General features: G+C 41.6%; 1 protein-coding gene across 3 annotated transcripts in view; it reads right to left on the bottom strand.

Annotated features, from left to right (window-relative positions):
- nav2a (neuron navigator 2a) overlaps positions 1-22,895 on the bottom strand; it is a 465,240-nt gene that overhangs the window by 89,032 nt on the left and 353,313 nt on the right. For all 3 annotated transcript variants that reach the window (XM_078549510.1, XM_078549511.1, XM_078549512.1), the window contains 3 exons: positions 19,960-20,120; positions 19,122-19,310; positions 8,609-8,661 (listed from right to left, as the gene is read on the bottom strand). In XM_078549510.1, the coding sequence (XP_078405636.1) occupies positions 8,609-8,661; positions 19,122-19,310; positions 19,960-20,120 (403 nt within the window). The remainder of the gene's footprint in view (positions 1-8,608; positions 8,662-19,121; positions 19,311-19,959; positions 20,121-22,895) is intronic.

Below are 22,895 nucleotides of genomic sequence, written 5' to 3'. Positions count from 1 at the left end.
AGACCACTTAGAACCTTCTACCTTTCTATGCTAATTTCTTTCATTATATCACAGGCCTTCTGCCTGATTTCCAAACCCACGTTTTCCCTCTCACTTGTGAACACCGACACAAAGTATTCATTTAGAACCCTACCTACGTCTTCTGGCTCCATACACAAATTACCACTATGGTCGTTAATGGGCCTTACTCTTTCCCTAGTTATCCTCTTACTCTTAATGTACTTGTAAAATAACATTGGATTTTCCTTTATTTTACCTGTCAATGTTTTCTCATGCCCCCATTTTGGTCTCCTAATTTCCTTTTTAAGTTTCCCCCTGCACATTCTATACTCCTCTTGGACTTCCGTTGTTTTGAGCCCTTGGTATCTGCCATAAGCTTCCCCTTTTCTCTTTATCCAATCCTGTATATCCCTTGATATCCAGGGTTCCCTGGATTTGTTGGTCCCACTCTTTATCTTTACTGGAATATGTTGCCCCTGTACTCTCCCTATTTCCTTCTTGAATGGGTCCCACTGCTCTGATGCAGTTTTACCTAAAAGTAGCTGTTCCCAGTCCACTCTGGCCAAATCATATCTGATCTTATTAAAATTGGCCTTCCCCCCAATTTAGAATTTTGATTTCTGGCTCATCCTTTTCCATAACAACCTTGAATCAAACAGAGTTATAATCGCTGTCTGCAAAATGCTCCCCCGCTAACACCTCTACCACTTTCCCGGCTTCATTCCCTAAAATTAAGTCCAGGACCACCCCCTCTCTTGTAGGACCTTCTACGTACTGGCTTAAAAAGCTCTCCTGGATGCATTTTAAGATCTCTGCTCCCTCTAAACCCATCACACTATGACTAACCCAGTTAATGTTGGGGAAGGTGAAATCCCTCACTATTAGTACCCTATTTTTTTTACACTTCCCTGAAATTTGCCTACATATCTGCTCTTCTATTTCTCTCTGACTGGTTGGGGGCCTATAGTACACTCCCAGCAATGTGATTGCTCCTTTTTTGTTTCTAAGCTCTACCCATATGGCTTCATTTGAGGAACCTTCTAAGATGTCATCCCTCCTTACTGCTATAATTGATTCCTTGATCAATATTGCGCTAACCCCTTCTCTTTTACCTCCTTCCCTGTACTGCCTGAAGACCCTATATCCTGGAATATTGAGCTGCCAATCCTGCCCCTCTCTCAACCATGTCTCTGTGACAGCAATGACATCATACTTCCATGTGTTAATTTGTGCCCTCAACTCATCTGCCTTATTCGTCAGACTCCTTGCATCACTGCGTCACTAAATGTGGGGGCTGCAGTCTTCTTGCCTTATGGGACCTTGTCTTCTTTTCAGCTATCCTAGGCTGGAAACACTGAGAGATGTGCGCCCAGCGATGGTGATGTCCCTTGAGCTGTCAGCAAGCAAGATGCCAAAGAATGTGTGATGGACTTGTGAGTTTAGAGTGATGAGATGGTTGCCTTACCCTGGCAGCACAGATGAGATCATTCATCCTCTATCTGCATTTGATGGCCAACCTCTTCTGTGCAACTTTGGCACTGATCACCACTACCATTGCCTACCAAATTGGAGTGGTGATGTTACTACCCCTCCTGCAGCCAGAGTGGGGATACAGGACTTCACAACGGGCGTCCAAAAGGCGCTCGAAGGATGCATCACTAAGTATGGGGGCTGCAGTCTTCTTGCCTTTTGGGACCATGTCTCCTTTTTAGCTATCCTAGGCTGGAAGCCCAGCTACACTTGAAATGTGGCGCCCAGCGTGATGAAGTGGTGAGGTGACAGCGTGGAGGGCGAATCGGAGCCCTCCCACCATCGAAATGGTGTGTTTCCCGGGAACGCATGATTAATGAGGCGGGATTGGGATGACGTGGCGTGTGATGCAGCCATTGTGGCCGGCAGGTAAAACGTTCTCTTTCCCGCTCGCTACGGCACTTCGTGCAAATCTGGGATGATTCCGCCCATAATTTTTACTGACATGCCACACACACACACACTCGCTGGGTCCCACGTAGATTGATGGCAAACATTTTTTTTTTTTACACGGATGCTGTTAACTCAGATTAGTTTGCCTTCTGGAATTGAAATGCAGCATTTTGAGAACTGCAGATCAGTCTTACTCCAAACAGTGTGCAGAAAACATATCCTCCTTGGTTGCTTAAAAAGCAATCTGACTTCAATGGAATTGAAGCACGCTATTTTGGATGAGCTGATTTGAATGCAGTTCACCACTTGATAAACCACATATACATCTATAATAGATGTGTTCTATTTATAATCTGATACATTGCCAACATGGCACGGTTGAGGGCATGGGCAATTACATAAGGCACATGCAGATCAGGCTAAGTTTGCCTACAAAATAAAAACAGAATTACCTGGAAAAACTCAGCAAGTCTGGCAGCATCGGCGGAGAAGAAATCAGTCAACGTTTCGAGCCCTCATGGCCCTTCAGCAGAAGGGCCATGAGGGCTCGAAACGTTGACTGATTTCTTCTCCGCCGATGCTGCCAGACTTGCTGAGTTTTTCCAGGTAATTCTGTTTTTATTTTGTTTTGGATTTCCAGCATCCGCAGTAGCTTTTAGCTTTTTGTTTTTATCTTTAAGTTTGCCTACATATTATCGGAACGGTTTTTAAATAACTAATAGGTAGGGAATTAAGTTGCGTTGCTCAATGTGCGAGATACAGGCTTGAAAAAAATTAAGTGCTATTTCCAAGTCTACAATGGTGTTTCATATGCAACAGCAGCACATTCATTTACAACTCATTTAAAATGCAGTTCATTTCCTACTCGCAGCCCACCATTGAACAGAGTATGTCAACTGTGGAGTCCTAGGCGCTCTTTCATTTGCTACAGAGAGAAAAAAAAAAATCACTTGCTTCTTTTAAGTACTATAACTAATATCGAGGTCGGCGGTGCTAATCTATGAACATATTTTTAAAAAGCGATTATTCCTCATCAGTTTTTTGAAATCCTCGCTTCAAGAAATCCCCACAGCGTCAGTTACGTCACTCTCTTTCAAAATCCCACCGCGGTTTCATTAAGGATAAAGGTAACATTTACCAACCACTTAAGGAGCTGAGGAACAAAAAAAAAAGCCGGTTTCTGAAATACAGGGGAGAATTTTCCTCCCGTTGAGGGGATTGTACGGAGACGGACGGGTCGGTGCCACCATTTTACGTGGGCGGGTCAATAAGGCCCGCCCAGCGTGACGTGCGCCCAGAAGCGCTGAGCGCTCCCTGTGCGGGCCAGGGTGTTGGGGGGGGGGGGTTCCCTGAGTTGGGGCCTGCACACAAAAGTTTTAAAAAGCTAAATAAAGAAAGGAAAAATTTTTAAGATATGTCCCCTCATGTAACAGTGTCACATGAGCTGGGACATGTCAATGAATTTTTATAAAAATTTTTATTCAACTTATAAACACTTCATGAAACCTCATCCCGCCCGTGGATGAGGTTCCATGAAAAATGCGAAGGCCGCCTGGGCTCTTCGCCTGCCCACCAACATTAAGGTTGGACAGACAGCTCAGTTTATTGGTTTAATTAGTTTTTAAATGGCCTTAGTAGGCCTTTGACAGTTCGGCAGGCGCGCGGCCACCGAACTGAAAATCTAAATGACACGCGGTGACATCGGGATGCACGCCCATTGTCACCCTGTGTCATTTTACGCCTCGGCGAGCGGGCCCTGCACTCAATCGCTGAGCCGAAAATTCTGGCCATGAAAAAAGGCGCTGAGCCAAGAGAGGAAACATTAGACCAAAAGCTTAATGAAAGAGATGAATTTAAGGACGGTCTTAATAGAGTAGAGATAGCCAAGCAAAAGTGCTCATGGAGTGAATTCCAGAGCATCCAACTTACCCAACTAAAGGTACCCCTGGACCCAGCCCCCCATCCCAATTTGTGGGGTGAAGGGAGGGAGAACTGCACCACAGGTCAGAGTTGGGAGGTCAGAGAGTCTGTGAGATGGGGGCGGGTGTGGTGATTGTATTTGGAGATTTGAAGAGGCAAAGTGTGTCTGAGGCATAGTACTAAAGGAACACAGTCATCAAAGTTTTGGATCTGCCAAAGTTTACAGTGGGTGGAGAGTGGGACGCCAGCCAAGAGAGCACTGGAAAGTCAAATTTGAAGGTGACAAAGGTAGGGAATAGATTTTCAGCAGCAGATGGTCCATGATAGGAGTGAGGGTGGGTTGTGGCATGGTGGCAGAAGCAGGTGGTATTTTGACGGGCAGGGTACAGGGTAAAAAGTTCAGGTTTGGGTTGAATAGGGCTTGGAGCTTGTGGACAATGAGATATAGCCCAGGACCATTGCTGGGGAGAGGTTAGAGTCATTGACAAGGGTACCAGAGGTAAAAGGTGTTAGCTGGAGTCTTCCCAGTGTTTAGCTGGAGAAAATTGTGGTTCATTTAAGACAAGCAACCTGACAATGTCAAGCCAGTGAAGGAGTCGGGAGAAGCGGTGGGGTAGAACTGGAATTTGTCAGTGTACACATGGAGACTGACCCCTGTCTGTGGATGATGTAAATAAGGAGCAGCATGTAGATAAGGAATAGGAGGAAGCCAAGAATGGATCACAGGGGGCTTTGGAAATAGAGCTGTGAAGAAAAGCCATGACTGAAGATGCTCAGATTATAACTGGATAGGTAGGAAAGGGCAGTCCCACTGAGCTGGACAATTGAGACACAGTCATGAAGCATGTCATTTGTGACTTTGATTAGGACCGCTTCAGGGTGAAGGCAGAGGCTGATTGCATAAATTCAGGCAGGAAGTTGAGGGAAGAATAGGCACAAATTTAGGAGATGACAACGCATTCAATGACTTTGGAGAGGATAGGGATGGTGGTAAGGTGGTGGCAGTTTTCAAGGACAAAGGAGCAGCGGGTGGGTATTTTGCAGAAAAATGTAATAAATGGCAGTTTTGGCTGCCAGGGAGGGAGCAGTAGCTGAGGAAAGGAAACCATTTATGTCAGGCAACATGGGGTCTGGGAAAGGAAACTGGGTGGTTAGCGGTTCAGTGAGGACAGGGCCAAGGGAGAAGAGGGTGCGTTTCATGGATGAGGTGAACTTGGGAGGGAAACTAAAGAGAGATGCAGATTCTAGAAGTTGAGGCAGAATGGAGGCTGGGTGAAGTTTTGGCAAAAAGAAGAGAGAAAGCGCAAAGGCAGCTGAATGAATGGTCTCAATCTTAGCGGCAAAGCTTCAGCAGGCAATTCAGAGTGACATTTCTGCCGGTAACCACGTCTAGAGCAAAGGCCCATTTACTTTGTGTTTTCAGACTATTAGGGCATGCAGAGAACCTCTAGTTCCCAAGGTTGGTGATAACAACATAGCTGGTAACATAAACATGTATAAGACTGACTAACCATAATGCTGGATTATTCTATAGAAGCACCCCCAATTACATTTTGCCATGCTGTGAATGGTGGTGCATCAAACATCAGTGGAAAATGAGTGCAATTTACAAGGCAGCTGCCTCTGTTGATATTACTACATTGCACTAATTGCATAGTAATCTACTAGTAAATGAACCTGTGTGTTAAACAATGATATTGAGTGTTGGTTTTATCACTCTATTGTTTTTGATAACGCCACCCCTAGATGCAACACAACAAAAGCAAAAGCAATTTGCACTACAGAAAGAAGAACAAAAGTATATGTGTGTGATACATACATATATCATATACCCGATATATATAGTTGGTGTGTGAGGGATTAAGATGTCACCCTGTATAACTTTTTAATAAAATATATATTGAGATATGCTCATTGCTATCTCAAAACTTTCAAACTGGATAAAGACCTAAAGTTGCTGAATCTATGTCTGTTTGTGACCCCGAGCAAAAGGAGCTCCTGGCAGTCACGGAAATACTCCCATCTTGTTATCCCTGAACAGCCACTAACGACCCCCTTTGTGGGCTACACACACCAAATTCAAAGACAGCTATACAAAAGTCACATGTATTCCATAACCCAGGCTGGCGAACTGGAGTCTGCTCATCTGCTAAGACAAAGGGCCCCGCAACCTTCCCTTCAATTCTTAATGGTTGAGACATTTAACAATCTCGGGGACCCAGAGGAGGGATATACATCCCTTGTCAAAGTCAATGTGGAGAGGTAGGAGTGATGTGATGTGGTTCCACCAGCCAGCAGTCCCTGTAATATTGCCTTGCTGAATTGCAAAGCCTCAGTCTGCCTTTTTATCATCTTAGCAGCCTCACAGATAAGGAGCTCTGCTCCAGGTTGGACACCTGGCCCCATCTACGCTGCTTCTGCTGGAAATTCTGTACCATCAGCCACAAGACTGATTAATCTCTGCATGCCTATCTCATCATGTAAAGTCAACACCACCAGAAAGGTGAGTTATACAGCACTGGTTTTCAGCCTGCTGACCTCCGTGAAGGGATACCTCATTGGGCTTTGATTCTGGATCCTGGAACCCATGTAAAGCAATATTTCTTTTCTCTGTGGCCTCTGCACTGTAAATCTTTCTTTTCTCCATCCCTCTTTTACCGTTTGAATGCGAAGGAGGCAATGCTGCTACTCTCCTTCCGCATTTTGTGTGTGTGCAAATAAACTAACACTTTGGGTTCATCTTATCTCGGGTTTTCTGTAGGATTATTACAGATGGATGGTGAGAGGAAAAATTAGTGCTGTTTAAATAACCCCCCCCCATACTCTCTGTAACAAGTGGCGTTCACATCCTCAGGGGATCTGAAGCGCCACAGCTAATTAAGCCCTTCTGTAGTTGTGTAGGAAAATATGACAGCCAATTTATGCACAGCAATGAACTAATTGACCAGACAATCATTGAGGGATTCACTGAGGGATAAGCGCTGTTCCAGACACTGAGAAAACCCCCTTGCTCTTTTTTGCTTAGTGACATGGGAAGAATTAACAAATCGGCAAGTGACTGGTTTGAATTAGAGACAGTAGCAAGCCTACAGCTTGAAACCAGCTGAAGGAAACAATTTGTAGGTGATCTTTCAAAACATTCGAGAAGGAATAGTTTAGTGATGATACTATATTGTTTGTTTTTGCAGCAAATTTAATTACCTTCTAATGCAATACCATCTCATTGGAATGAATGAAAGCCCTTTATGCCCAGAGTACAGAAATGAAGACAAACTGTGATATAAATAACCAAAGCGTCATTGTACAAGCACACCAGCAAACAACATTGTCCACAATTTTAATCCTCAGGTTAGATGTTTACAAGGATTACAAAACTTGTCCACACCCTTTTCAGTTTGTTTTTGTGTATCTGACCCAAAATACCTTTAACAAACTTGACAATAACAACCCTTATTTCAAAAGGGAAGAGCAACAAGGGTGATTTTTCTAACAAGTACAATTTAACCGCTCATTAATCATTATTCATGATTTCATATTGGATTAATGAATCAGTTCATTTTTGTACTGCATTCTAACCTTTCTGAACATTCGCTGGGTCCAGAATATAAACTATGAACATTTTAAAGTACAACATATTACAGCTACAATTATTATAAGCATCACTTTGTACATTTAATACACTTGGACATTATTAATTTACTAACCAAATCAATGCAAAGCGTGAACACTACTTGATTTTTAAAAAAATTAATTTGAACAAACAAGCTCTTGTGAAAACAAATAGTGCAGTTTACCATCCCATCAGTTCAGCAGGACAAAGAACCAAGTAGTTCTTCGACAATTTTTACGTTTTATAAACTTGAAGCTAGTTCTGACTGACATGCATTTAATTAAACTAAACACACTCGATGAAAAAAAAGACCTATGTATGGACGCACACAGATTCTTCATCTTCCTACTATGAAATTAAACACTCTAATTTCAGCACTATGTTTGATCAAACTTCATACCATCACCTACCATCAGCTCCCTAGTTGTAAGGGCCCTGGTGAGAGTTAACATTGCCATCATACTGGAACTGCTTGTTCAGTCACTGCCACTGATGAGATAAGAACTGTTCAGAGGGACAAAACCAGAGTACGCCACCCAACCTACCACATTTATGAACACCTAAGCCACCTTGCAATCTTATTGGCTGGAGGCATTTGAGGCGTGAGTTAAAATATAAATAACAGCTTGCATACAATTAACAGGTAAAGTGACATCACAGGTGTGGTTACAAGATGCTAATGCTTGCGCGTGCAAGGCAAAATTAAATCCTAGTGGAGTGAGATAATCTGTTTTTCCAAAACAACTGCTTAAAAGTATTGATTCCCAGTAAAGAAAAGAACTCCCCTTTTTGTAGCAAACATGTACATAAAATTGCAACATATTAATCTTGCTTAATGCAAGGGTAAAAAGTAGCCTTCTGGCATCAAGCTATGAAAACTTTGTCTAATTTAAAGTTGGCTGTAATAATGACTTGGTACAATTTTAATTTACTATCTGCCGCCAATGTAACAGCAGGGTGTGAACCGCGAAAACAGTATCTTTTAAACTGGAATTTCAGATTTGAAGTCATTATCAGGAGAAGAAAACATCAAAATATTACTTAAAAAGTTCATGACATGGAAAGACTTTTGTATTTTGTACTAAACCTCCTTGCTTATCATATGTTAAACATGTAGGGAACAATAAACAAAGTAGTTAGACTGCTGGTTCTTACCGTTGAGTAAATAGAAGAGGTGCTGGAGACCAGAGATAGAGAAGAGCCATGAACTGTACAAAATGTCAGGTTGCGACAGGATTAGCAGGCCAAAAGAGAAGGGAAATAAAAACTATTAGTCAGGTCAGGCCACTTGTGAAAAACAGCTCTTCATTAACTAACCAACGCAATCAATAATGGCCAATGGCCCGAAATTTGACGCGCGATGCCAGCGAAACAGTCAGCGCTTGCCATTATCGCTGCGCAAAGCTGACAGCAACCCCACACACGAAGTTGAATGTGGAAACACGAAGTGCAGTCAGTGATACTACTCCTCGACAGGATGTACTGTTGCAATCTTCGCAGATAGCATCTTTAGAAGTCACTGATTTGAAGTGAATTTCAATTATTTGTATACTATTCTCTCTGTAAAGACCAATGAAAATGTTAAGCTTTGTTCAGTTAGGCATACTTGAGTTTTTAAGGGCGCTTTAAGTTATAATTATTTCTAAACAACTCCGTGGCCCTGGAAGGCGAAATATACAGCTATGGAGTCTCATTCCCTCAGAAGGACATTTAAAATTGCTGGATGTTTATAAAATAAAAATTATATTTTTTTTTAAAAAAAGTGTTTGTCGTGATATTTAGGTTTCTCCCTTATCCCCTTATGTTGCCATCTTTCTTTTGCTTTCTGCACAATAATTTAAATGTGATTTATATTTCCAGCTTTTTAACTTCCTGCTTTCTGTCTGTGAGAATTCTTCAATCTAATTGGCTGATCAGCCTGCCTGCCCTTTTGCTGAATCCCAAAGATCCCATGTAGAAAGCATCAAATCGAAACTGATGCCAGAAAAGAGGAAATTTATGCTCTGGAGCCAGTAAATCCTTGTGGGCAGCTTTTGTCAGGGTGAATGGCAAATTTTTCAATGATAACCATAAAATCCAGACTTTTGTATTTATCATTTCACTCAAGCCAACAGGCAGATTTTTCTCTGATCTCTTCAATCATGAATACAGTCCAGTTTGTCACAATGATGTTGCTGGATTAAGAAAAACTAGTTATGAATTACTCTTGTGCTAAATGCCAAAAATCTTTGCAATTTAGGTGTGTAGGGGGAGCGTGTCACGGCAGAATCTGGTATATGTTTTTGCTTCTGGCATAAATAAAACAATTTGTTGCTTTTGGAAATACAGAAATTCAAAGTCAGGCTTTTAAAAAAAATACGATCTTCAGGCAGCAAGGCCACTCCACTTAAGGTGCTGCAATGAAATTGTTCTCTAGCCCTGATGAAGTAGACACCAAGTTTTATTGAAAAAATGTCTGCTGATGCCGATAGACCACTAACAACCCTTACCCTTCTCTGGTAAAAATGCCCAAAAGCAGTAGCTAAAAACATAGGTGTCACTAACTTAGCTTCCACGGTATATCCATACTCAGCGTTTTAACCCCTTGTCTCAACTCTTCACAACTCTGAAATGAAAATCCTTAACAAAAAGTGTGTGCTTTGCTTAGATGGCTCCATGAGTTTAATCAGGGAATCTCTGAACCGCAATGACTAAGAAGTTCCCAGGTTCAATTCCTGGCCTGTGTTGAATTAACTGATCTCAGCAGAGGCACAGCACACAGCTTTAGCACCTCTGGGGAAACAATGACCAGAGAGATTTCTCAGTTCATACTCCAATTCATGGTTTACTTCAATTCTGATCTTGGCAAGCATCCTAAGAATGAATTTCTTTTAAGACATTCAATAAGGGGATAACCATTGGGGCGGGGGTTCAATTCTAATTAGTACATTCACTCCTTGTATTATAGAGCTCTCATTTGTTTTCACCTATATTAACTGTTCTCTATATGGCAATCTACAGTGCACATGATTGGTCACTAATGTGAGCAATTGACTGAGAAGACAGAGGTTTTCTTTCTGTTATATTCTTGTATGGAAAAGGTAAGATATTTGCTAAGGTTCCTTGACTGGTTTTGGCATGTCAGTCACCTAGGTAATCTGAAAAAGAAATTTCATAAAATTGGAAAGAACAATTCAATAAATGTTTGATATGCTATGGTCTGATTTATCTAACCTACTCCCACTTTGCTGATGACACAGGCAACAAAGAACTCTTAGCTGATGAAACACAACCTGGAATGTCATGGGATTTTATTTGACCCAAAGTTAGGAGACCACATACAACACCTTCTATCAGTTTGCAAAGCCAAGGCGACATTTTCAGCTACACGTTCAGCATAGGTGTTCTTCAAAACATAAGAAACTTGGAAGTACTACTAAGGTTTGAAGAGAATAGACAATCAAGTAAAACTCCCACCTCTCTGGCAGATTATGCCATTTCTTATTTGAGCAACGTTCATCTCTTGTGTAAGATCGTATCACCACAACAGGGTAAACGCTAGGGTTAGTTTACAGTAAGCAATGTGTCACGACATGTATGCAAAGCAAATAAATCCCAGTTTCAATATAAAAGGCAAATGGTCTTCAAGAAAGATAGGTTAGCGAACCATATTTAGTTTTAGGAGGCAGAAGAAATAAGAGCAATGTGTTACTTTATACAGAAGAGCATCACATTTTTTACTCATATGGCTGGGGAAGCAGTTATAATTTGATGTCAAGGTTAACAATCTATTCAATGGCTTCAGCCGACCTAGTGCAAATGGCTGTGAAAATGTTGCAATAAGATCTCTTGATTTTTTTTTTAAGTTTGCTGTTGTCAACATACAGAAACATTTTTACAATGCATAATAGTACCCAAATCAAACTCATGGAAAGCTACATAGGTTTGCTGTTTTCCAGATAAGGCATGTGTGTTGTATTTCACACATACATGTGCTTCACATGCTCAAGGCAAAGAACTGTGGTACAGCTATCCCAATCACCGCTGTCACCAACCTTCCCCAACTCTGGGTCCTCCACAACTCAAAGTGCATGCAAGGATACTTCTGGCGTTCAACTAATTAAAATCATAAAACTCATGACTGCAGCTTCCCATTGCTTGGCCAGTTCGAACCACCTCATGTTGGAACTGCCTAGAATCATTAATCAGCCAGTTTTGCTCATTTAGGAAGCCTAGCAACAACCTTTAAATGGTAAATAAAGGAAGAAACTTTGTCAAGCTCTCTCATAAAGGTAAAGTCACATTAAATTACCCATGTACTTGGTAGTAGTGACAGAAGACTGTGGCTGAAAGTGCCTGGTAAATGTAGTTGTATGATAAAATTGCCAAATGCTACTAGCTATTAATGCCATTGTTCAGCATGCAGTTACAGCTGGTCTAAAACACTATACAGTAAATAAATGAGTATTATGTACCAGTTTGTGAGTGATCATCATGATTTCTTATGTTCTAATGGTTCAAAGATTTTGGTGTCTCCAGATAAATTCAAGCTTGATCGCTACATAACATTTGAATGTATATGGCACTTCCCATTTTTGGAAATCCTGATTCAAGGGAAAAATTGATTCAAGGCCAAAATGTTAATATGTGTAAACACACATATATGTTTACATATATATACTTACATATATATATATATATATATATATATATATATATATATATGTTAGTGCTCTTATGCAATTGATGATCAAAAGTAATATTGTTCAGTTTTGATATATTCAACATGAAAGTTTTGGTGGTGAGTATTCATTTTATTATGTAGGTTTGGGAATGTTTTAGAAACCAGCAAAGGGCTACCAACAAGCTGACAAAAAGGGGGAAAAAAAGAGTATGAGAGCAAACTAGGCATGAATATAAAAGCAGATTGTAAGAGTTTTTACAAGTGTATAAAAATGGAGAGTAGGTAAAGTAAATGTTGGTTCCCTATAGGCAGTGACAGGAGACATATGGGAAATAAGGAAATGGCAGAGAAATTGAACAAATATTTTGTGTGAGCCTTCACAGTAGAAGACACAAATTACATAAAAGAAATAGAGGATAACCAAGGTTAAGAAGAGAGGAACTTAATGTAGTTATTGTCAGCAGAGAAAAAAGCATTGGCAAAACTTAAGGAACTAAAATCTGATGAAACCCCAGGACCAACGTCCAAGGATTCTAAAAGAGGTAGCTGCAGAGATAGTGGATGCACTGGTTAGGATTTTCCAAAACTTCCTAGACTCTAGAGCAGACCCAGCAGATTGGAAGTTAGCAATCGTAACTCCGCTATTTAAGAAAGAAGGGAGAAAGAAAGCTGGGAACACCAGGCCAGGTAGCCTAATAGCAGTTGACGGGAAAATGCTGGAATCTATTACTAAGGAAGTCTTAACAATGTACTTAGAAGATCATTCTATGATCAAAGTCAACAGGGAAACAGTGTTTAACGTATTTCCAAAAGGCATTCAATAAGATGCCACACAAAAGATTACTACAAAAGATTTAATACAAAAGATAAGAGCTCCTGGAGTTAGGGGTAATCCATTAACATGGATAGAGGATTGGTTAACGGACTGGAAGCAGAGAGTAGGGATAAATGCACACTTTCAATTTGGCAGGCTGTGATTAGTGGATTGCCTCGTGAATCAATGCTGGGGCCTCAGTTGTTTCCAATCTATATTAATGATTTAGATAAAGAGACCCAGAGTAATAACCCATTTACTGACAACACAAAGTAGATGGGAAAGTAAGGTATGAGAAAGAAACAAAAAGGCTGCAAAGAGATAGAGAGGCAAGGTAAAGTGAGTGGGCAACAACAAGGTGGGAAATGGAGTATAATGTGGGGAAGTGTGAGGTAATTCACTTTGGTAGTAAGAACAGAAAAGCAGAATATGCTTTAAAAGACATGAAACTTGTGATGTTCAGAGGGACTTGGGTACACTCATACAAGGAATGCAAAAAGTCAGCACGCAGGTACAGAAAGCAATTAGAAAAGCAAAAAACATGCTGGTCTTTATTGCAAGGGCATTAGAGTATAAGAAAAAGGAAGTCTTCCTACAATGTACAGGGCTTCCAAGAGGCCACATCTTTTTTATTCTTCCTTTATGGAATGTGGGCATCGCTGGCTAGGCCAGTGTTTATTGCCCAATATTATTGCCCTTGAGAAGGTGGTGATGAGCTACCTTCTTGAACCGCTGTAGTCCATGTGCTGTAGGTACACCTACAGTGCTGTTAGCGAGGGAATTCCAGGATTTTGACCCAGCGACAGTGAAGGAACGGCAATATATTCCAAGTCAGAGTGGTGAGTAGCTTGGAGGGGATCTTCCAGGTAGGGGTGTTCCCATCTATCTGCTGCCCTTGTCTTTCTAGATGGTAGTGGTTGTGGGTTTGGAAAGCACTGTCCAAGGAGCCTTGGTGAGTTTCTACAGTGCATCTTATAGCTGATACACACTTTTGCCACAGTTCATCGGTGGTGGAGGAAATGAATGTTTGTGGATTGGGTGCCAATCAAGCAGGTAGCATTGTCTTGGATGGTGTCAAGCTTCTTGAGTGTTGTGGGACCTGCACTCATCCAGGCAAGTGGGAAGTATTCTATCACATTCCTGACTTGTGCCTTGTAGATAGTGCACAAGCTTTGGGGAGTCAGGAGGTGAGTTACTCACCACAGAATTCCTAGCCTCTGTAGCCACAGTATTTATGTAGCTAGTCCAGTTCAGTTTCCTGTCAACAATAACCCCCCAGGATGTTGATACTGGGGGATTCAGCAATGGTAATGCCATTGAATGTCAGTGGGTGATCGTTAGATTCTCTCTTGTTGGAGATGGTCATTTCCTGGCACTTGTGTGGCACGAATGTTACTTACCATTTGTCAGCCCAAGCCTGGATATTGTCCAGGTCTTGCTGCATTTGTACATTGGCTGCTTCTGTATTTGAGGAGTCGTGAATGGTGCTGAATCATCAACGAACATTCCCACTTCTGACCTTATGATGGAAGTGAGGTCATTGATGAAGCAGCTGAAGATGGTTGGGCCTAAGACACTACCCTGAGGGACTCATGCAGTGATGTTTTGGACCTAGATGATTGACCCCCAACAACCACAACCATTTTCCTTTGTGCCAGGTAATACTGTGTGCAATTATGAACTCCATGGGCTGAATTTTAAGAGGGCATCAGGACCCTTTTGCCAGGGTGAAAAGCAGGTCTGAGCCCACCCTTGCCAGGAGCAAGAAATGCTCAACAATTTGACCATAAGCAGCCTCCTAATTGGCCGACTGTGGGCCTGCCCAATTAAGGATGGCGGGTGGGCTCCTGATGCGAGCAGCCCAATTACAGGGAGGGGTGGTCACTGCTGCTATGTTGGAGACCTGGAGCCACCAAGAGGTAAGTTAAAAAGAAATAAAATTCATGGGGCCGAGCGTCGGAGGGCAAACCCCTCCAGGGACATCACTGGGGCTGCCTTCCCTACCCTCTGCCCCTTCTTTGGCTCATGGGGCCTTGATCCCAGACTATAGCATGGAGACCACCTCCATTTAGCTGGTGGGCTCCTCATGTGGCAGGGGGTCACCCTGCCGTCGGCAAAATACTGATGACAATGTTAAAATGGCTCTGAAACGGGCCCTTAGTTATATAAATCAGCTGCCCGGCTTCTTCCCACTGGAAAGTAAACCTCCAAATCTTCCTTTCTGGGATTCGGCATGACACAAGACCACTCAGACTAAGTGCCAGAGGAGAAATGCATGCTACAGACAGAGCAAAGTGCTCCCACAACCAACAGGTCAGATCAAAACTCTCCAATCATGAATGGTGGCGAGTAATTAAAAACTAACGGGAGGGAGAAACTCCACAAAACAAACCCATCCTCAATGATGGTGGAACCCAGCATGTCAGTGCAAAATACAAAGCATTTGGAACCAACTTCAGCCATAAGCGCTGAGTTGATGATCTATCCCTGCCTTCTCCTGAGCCTCCCAGCATCCCAGATGTCAGTCTTCAACCAATTTTGTATACTCCACATGATATCAAGGAACAGACTGACAGCACTGGATACAGCAAAGGAAAAATTTATGTTCCTGAACTAGCCAGGTCCCTAACTAAGATGTTACAGTAAAGCTACACAACTGAAAATGTGAAAAATTGCCAGGGTATGTCCTGTTCACAAAAAGCAGGAAAATTCCAATCTGGCCAATTATGGCCCCATCAGCCTACTCTTGATCATCAACAAAGTGATGGAAGATGTTAATGACAGTGCTATCAAGCTGCACTCGCTCAGCAATAACCTGCTCGTTGATGTTCAGCTGGGTTCTGCCACTTGGCTCCAGGCTTCATTACAGCATTGTCCAACCACGGACAAAAGGGCTGAATTGCAGAAGTAAGGTTTGGGTTACTGCCCTTGACATCAAAGCAGCATTTCATTTAGTGTGGCATCAAGGAGCCCTGGAAAATTGGGAGTCAATGGGAATCAGGCGGAAAACCCTCCACTGGTTGGAGTCATACCTCGCAGAAAGGAAGATGATAGTGCTTTTTGGAGGCCAATCATCTCAGTCCCAGGACATCCGGGTCATTCTCGCGTTGGCAGGCTGTGACCGCAAGGATCAGTACTTGGGCCCCAGCTGTTCACAATATATATCAATGATTTGGATTTGGAGACCAAGTGTAATATTTCCAAGTTCACGGATGATACAAAGCTAGCAAAATGTGTGATGTAAGGAAGATGTAAAGTGGCTACAGGAGGATTTGGACAGACTTAGTGAGTGGGCAAGAACATGACAGATGGAATATAATGTGGAAAAATGTGCAGTTATCCATTTTTGTAGAAGGAACAGATGTGCGGAGTATTTCCTAAGTGTAAGAGATTAGAAAGTGTAGATGTACAAAGGGACCTGGGTGTCCTTGTCCTTAAGTCACTGAAGGCTAACATGCAGGTGTAGCAAGCTATTAAGGAGGCCAGTGGAATGTTAGCCTTTATCACAAAAGGATCTGAGTACAGGAATAGTGACGTCTTGCTTCAATTGTATAGAGGCTTGGTTAGACCCCACCTAGAGTGCTGTGTGCGTTTTGGTCCCCTTACCTCAGAAAGGATATTATTGCTATAGAGGGAGTGCAACGAAGGTTCACCAGACTTGTTCCAAGGATGGCGGGACTGTCTTATGAAGAAAAATTGGGCAAACTGGGCCTGTAGTCTCTAGAGTATTGAAGAACGAGAGGTGATCTCATTGAAACCTACAAAATACTTAAAGGAATAGACAGGATAGATACAGGTAACATGTATCCCTTGGTTGGGGAGTCTAGAACCAGGGGACACAATTTCAAAATAAGGGGGAAGCCACTTAGAACCAAGATGAGGAGAAATTTCTTTACTCAGAGGGCTGTGAATCTTTGGAACTCTCTATCCCAGAGGGCCGTGGAAGTTCAGTCATTGAGTATGTTTAAGGTACAGATTGATAGATTTCTGATTAACAATAACATAAAGGGTTATCGGGATAGTGTGGGTAAAAGGCATTGAAGTGTTTGATCAGCCATGATTGTAATGAATGGCAGAGCAGGCCCGACAGGCTGAGTGGCCTTCTCCTGTTCCAATGTTCCTATCACTGCCAGAGTTCCTCAGAGTAGTGTCCTAGGTCAATCTTCAACTGCTCCAGAGTGGGGATGTTCGCTGAAGGGTGCACACTGTTCAGCACCAATTGTAACTGAAGAAATTTGCTCATGCGTGCAGCAATTCCTGGACAACACTCAAGCATTCAATTCATTGCTAAGTAGCAAGTAATATTTGCACCATATAAGTAGCAGATAATGACCATCTCCAACAAGAGAGGATCTAACCATCTCTCTTTCATGTTCAATACCATTACCATTGAATACCCCACCATTAATATCCTGGGGGTTTCTATTAAACAGAAACTGAACTTATAAATACTATGGCTTCAAGAACAGGTCAGATGCTGGGAATTCTGTTTTGAGTAATGGACAATAAATACTGGTCTAGCCAGAATCACACATTCCATGAATAAATTTTTTTAAAAATCATTCCTGAAACTAGGAAGAGAGTTATTTTCCTCCATACCTGTTTCCAAATATCCATTCCCGCAATTGTTTTTCTTTTTTAGCTGGACAGGAAGCCAAATAATTGATTTTTGAGTTTCCCAACTCTGGTTGCCTGCATGTCTGGCAGTTAGCTCTACCGTGCTCAAATGAATGAGGCCATTCCAACATTACATAAGTAAATGACACAAGAACGGATTAACTTCCCTATATGTCTCAAACTGATTTGCATACTTGAGAAGCATAATTCTGGCAGCTGCATCATCTAGTCCTAGCAACTGGGTCTAATGTGCCTCCCCATTTAATTTATTAGCTGTACAGATTTAACCTCATATACATTGCATTTAACTTAAGAGCAATATTGTGATATAAATGAATTCAAAATTCCTCCAAAGACAAATAGCCTAGAAGCTTGAAATGGACCAAATCTTAAGTAAACCAAAATCAACAATAAATGCTGAAATTACCATGGTTAGATATTGTAGAATGCCAGCATTCTTTAACAAGCATTACTGGTACAGATTCTCATTGATATGAAAGTGACAGCCAGTGGTGTAGAAGCCTAACCAATTGCCTGCAACTACAACAGAATTTCCAGATGCAGTTGTGCAACAGTAAATTCTTGGCATCCACATCCGAGGCATCTGGGGTGCTACTTTTTGCCAGCAGAGGGGCAACAGCTAGAGACCTGTCAGTTCACATTATACAAGCTAGTGTACAAGGTCAAAAAAGCGTACTACATCTTATCTCATGGGTAAAATGATGTGACAGCATGTTAAAGCTCTGCAGCAGAATTAAGAAACAAAGCACTGGAAAATTAAAAACAAGGTGCAGACGACCTACCAGGGTTCTCTTTAGATCTGCTGTGCACTGAGCAACCATCCTTCTGGTAATGAAGCAGGCAAGGTGAACTGCTGCCATTAATTTTCCTATTCTTTTCAATTCACCTGCTCTGAAGCATACAACAACAGCCTCCTGCTCACCTACCCACATTTGTCGAAGATCTAATACGCTGCAAGGTTATCAACGGGGTGAGTTCACATGCTTGAACCTTGAAGCATGGTATGTCAGAACACTTGAACTCTGCACAAACTTACAGCTCTAGAGAAAGAACTACTTTAACAACTTCCCCCGCCTCCCTCTTACACCCAAGACATGGTATTATGAACTCTCATTTTTTGAGGCCTAAGTTTTCAGTATGCCGCTTTTAAAAGTTGAAGTGAATATGTTGAGTTTGTATGTCAGTCCATTGCTGTTGTATTTAAATGTAAGTTCTTCCAACCACTGGACCTCCTGATGAAGACTTTGGGATTTATCAAAACACTAATTACTGTTTGAAATGCCAGGTTTCCTCAAGACAGAGAACCAATATGCAAAATTAAGCATTTTCATCCAATTGAACATTGCTTTTCCCCACACAATCGATTATTGTAGATGTGGGAATATTTTATATTGACTGCACTGTCCTTCTGGCCTTTCATTAGATCAGGGCTTATCAGTTGTATATTTCACCAAAGCATGAAACAACATTTGTATCTGTTAGATTAATTTTAAGTTCTTTCTCATAGCTAAAGTTTAGTACTATATGTAGAATGCAATGAAGTCGCTGCTAACCTTCCTCAAATCCATCTCGGAATGATCCAGAGCGACTCATTGTCCTGTGCTTCTCATCCAAAGACATGGAACTGTTCCGGAATCTGGAATCACTGTATGGATCATATGACCCATCCTGATTGGACACGCTGTGACAACGTAGCATGCTGGGATTTGAGAGGCTCATCTGGGCAGCTGTAGTTGGACTCGCTGTTGAGAAGAAAGTCTATTTGTGACTTCCAGCAAAACCAAAATGTAAGACTGTATTCCAACAAAGAATTATTCCCAATCTAACACTTGAATAGATGTTGTTGAATTTTAAATCCCTCCTCAAAAACTGGATAGTCAACTGTGAAAAGCAATAAGTTTGAGATTTTCTTCCCACTGTAGGAGCTTTTTAGTATGCATACTATACCATCTAGATGCGTAATAACAGCTCTACATCTAATATTTAGCATAATGGGTTTTCCTTTTTTAGCATTTTGCTCTCTCATTCTTACTTCAGAACCTTTTGAAGATTATGGGGTGATAATGATTGAAACTGATTGTACAGGAAATGTTCTAAAGGAAGAGCCCACTGCACAGAAGTAATTTTAAACCCGAAGGTCCATTTGCCTATTCGCTCCAGCACCTGTTACCTTGTTGAACTGCAGCAACTTCAGGAAATGTGGTTTAGGGAGGAGAACAATGCTTCTCAAGTTGGTTCCATACAGTGGGACAAACCTTTCAGATGCTAACTTCGCGGTAATGTTGGTTATCAGTAATTTAGCACTTCACCGATGTAGCTTTGCCAACATTTGAAGGCATGGCTTTACATTAAAACCAAATGGGCAAGTCACTTTTTAGATTGAAACCTCACCTAGTTGGGAAAAGTTAAACCTTGTTCCAGAGGGCGACGTGATACTAGATCCTGGAGAAAATGGTGAATTGTTGATATTCTCCTGTAGTCCAACTGCAGAGTGTGAACGCAACCACTCTTTAGTCTCATCATTGCTTCGCAGCTGAGATGAAGGAGTATACCTGTGGAAACATCAACCATTTTCATAAGATCATGCACTTAGTCTAAGACTATGAACTGCTATATTGCGGGATTTTCACTCCAGTTTCCATTTTTAATAACAAACTAATCCAGCAAATGGTGATTACAAGAGATACTGGAGTCTGTTTTAGTATCTGTAAATGTAATTAGATATTTCCGTGCAGCAAAGTTTATCACAAATAACCTGCAGGTTTTGTTCACTCCCAAGATACATTTTTTGTAGCATTGTTCCATTTGTCAACTGGAAGGGACCAAAGACTTAATCCCAAATGCCTGATTCTTCATCATCCAGCTCTACTTAATTACTTCTAATTTAGCATTTAACTTTGGATGAACAATTACATTTAATAAAGCATGGTAAACTAATGAGAGATTATTGCATTGTCTTAGCTTTGTATCCTTGAGCATTATGGAATTAGTATATTGGTCACTGACTGGGCCACTTCAAATCATCATGGTGACATATTTTAATGAGTTCTCCAGCAATTCCTCTTGTTTAAATTTGGCAATGAAGAATCAGGGCACACAATAGCTAAACCTATGGTGTTCATGGCCAAAAACACTGTTCCAGGTAATTCTGGCTCAATTTCCGTGTCTCAGTGCTAAGAACAATGGCAATATGCCATATGGCACAATACAGCTTTGCTTCACTGACACCACTTCAGAATTTCTTTCCTAATCAAACAGAGGTAGATACAGGGATATGGAGAGAGAGAGAGAGAGAGAGAGCAAGGCAGTGGAGTTTTTTATTGCTTTAGCAAAGAGCTCGTACAGACACGATAGGTCAAATGGACCTTCACTGGAGCACACTGCTATAACTCAAACAGCTCATCAAGGCTAACAGTGCAATCCAAAGACATCTCAAATCAATAAAAACACATAGCAATTCAGCGCTCAATCATTGTTTAGGAGTGACTAATTCAATAATAAGTTTTGTGTTTGGATAATAATCAAACACTGTAATGAGCGATTTAATTGCTCCATCCCTGTCTAAGAAATGAAATTTATTTCACAGTTGCCTATCGATATTGATTAAGATCTGACTTTCTCTTAATCCTTAGTTCTGAAAGACCTTTGTTCAGTTATCACAGCATAAACACCTTACATTCTGTGCTATGTTCTATAAATGTCCGCACATTTCAAATACAGAATGTATAATTGTGTTTGGAAATGGATGCATGTGAAGCACTACTAAGGGCTGAATTTTTGTTTCCCTGCGGATGCGGGAATGGGTTTGGGAATGCAAAGCACTTAGTTTTTTTTTGCTGGAAATTTGAATTTACAGTGCCTTCCCAACCCTGCGCTATTTCTGTGTGGTAATTTTGCAGGTCGGGAAGGACTTGGATCACGATCCCACCATTGTGAGCCCGAGAGGAAATTTAAGTTTCCTCCTCCCCCCAACTACTTTCATACGCTGGTTTTGAAAGCTCTTAAAAAAAACCTGCATCGTTGGAGAGTTTGTGACCACTGGAGGAAGCCTGCTGAGGAGTTGAAAACATTCTGACAGGTGAATTTTGACAACTGCAGATGTCAATATTTGATGTTGTATTGTAATGTAGATGTGTTTTAACATGCAGTGATTCATCATAGGGCTCTGTCCTGAAAAGGTAAGTTGACCATTACATTGACCAACATTGTTTAACTGCTGAGATGCATTATAATACTTTTCCCATTAGGAAAGTGCTCTTATGCATTCCAAACTGAAGGAAACACTGCCAAGGATCTCTAGTGCAATGATCTGAAGTGATTTAAATGCCCAAGGTCCTTGTAAATTGAAAAAAATCTTCAGCAGCTTTTGTTAGGAAAAGAAAACAGCCATCTGCTCCTGGATTGATTTAATTAACAAGGTATCTGGTGTAGCTTAGAGAATGAAATGCAGCCATCTTTCCTGCAGTTTCAATACTCCATTGTTTGCATTAATAATGGTTTGTTTTGACAGTTGAGCATATATGAATGCTTGACTGAGTTTCAAAGCTACAGAACCACTTACCTCAGCAGGAGACTCTGTTCAAATTTTGACTAACAGTTTTAAGAAGTTATTAAAGGTTTATCTGACTTTGATTTGGTTACTGAAAAAGTGTTTGTTTTTACAACACATTACTTGAGGGGATTTAGGGGCATGGAGTAAGCAGGGATAAGGAGCAGGCATGTGAGTATAAGGGGACATGGAGGGGGCATGGGATAGCAGTGGGTCATATGGGGATATGGGTGTAACATGGAGCAGGGAGGTGGGTGTGAGTAAGGGGGGTGAGGAGTGAGGTTTAAGGGGCATAAGAACAATGGTTGATGCTGAACTGCTGTCCCTGAAAACCGAGGCGGACCTTCTAACCAGCCTGCTCGTACCTGAACTCCTCCCACTCTGCAACACAGCTCTCAAAACCTGAGCCCTCCCTGCCCACATCTCTGAGACAAAAATATGGCGGGGATGGGGTACGAGGCAGGCTGCAAAAGGGCCGTGACTCCCATTTTCTGTCGCCACATGAAAATCCAGCCCAAAGATTCTAGATTTAGGTAAACCCAGCTTCAAAGGATGGGACAGAGGCTGTCCACATTAAACTGGCCAAATCTGTTAATGTGTCAATACGGTCTTCCAGAAAGTATCTGAGAAAGTCCCTCCTACGAGACTGTTAGCTAAAGCTGGAGTACATGGAATTGAGCGCAAAACATTGTCCTGGTTAGGGGAATGGCTGGGCAGCAGGAGACAGACAGTAGGGATGATGGGCAGGTAATCTCATTGGCAGGGCTTGACGAGTGGC

This window comes from Cetorhinus maximus, chromosome 9 (assembly GCF_964194155.1).
Source record: "Cetorhinus maximus chromosome 9, sCetMax3.hap1.1, whole genome shotgun sequence".
Taxonomy (NCBI): Eukaryota; Metazoa; Chordata; class Chondrichthyes; order Lamniformes; family Cetorhinidae; genus Cetorhinus; species Cetorhinus maximus.
This window is presented reverse-complemented; position numbering and strand designations above follow the sequence as displayed.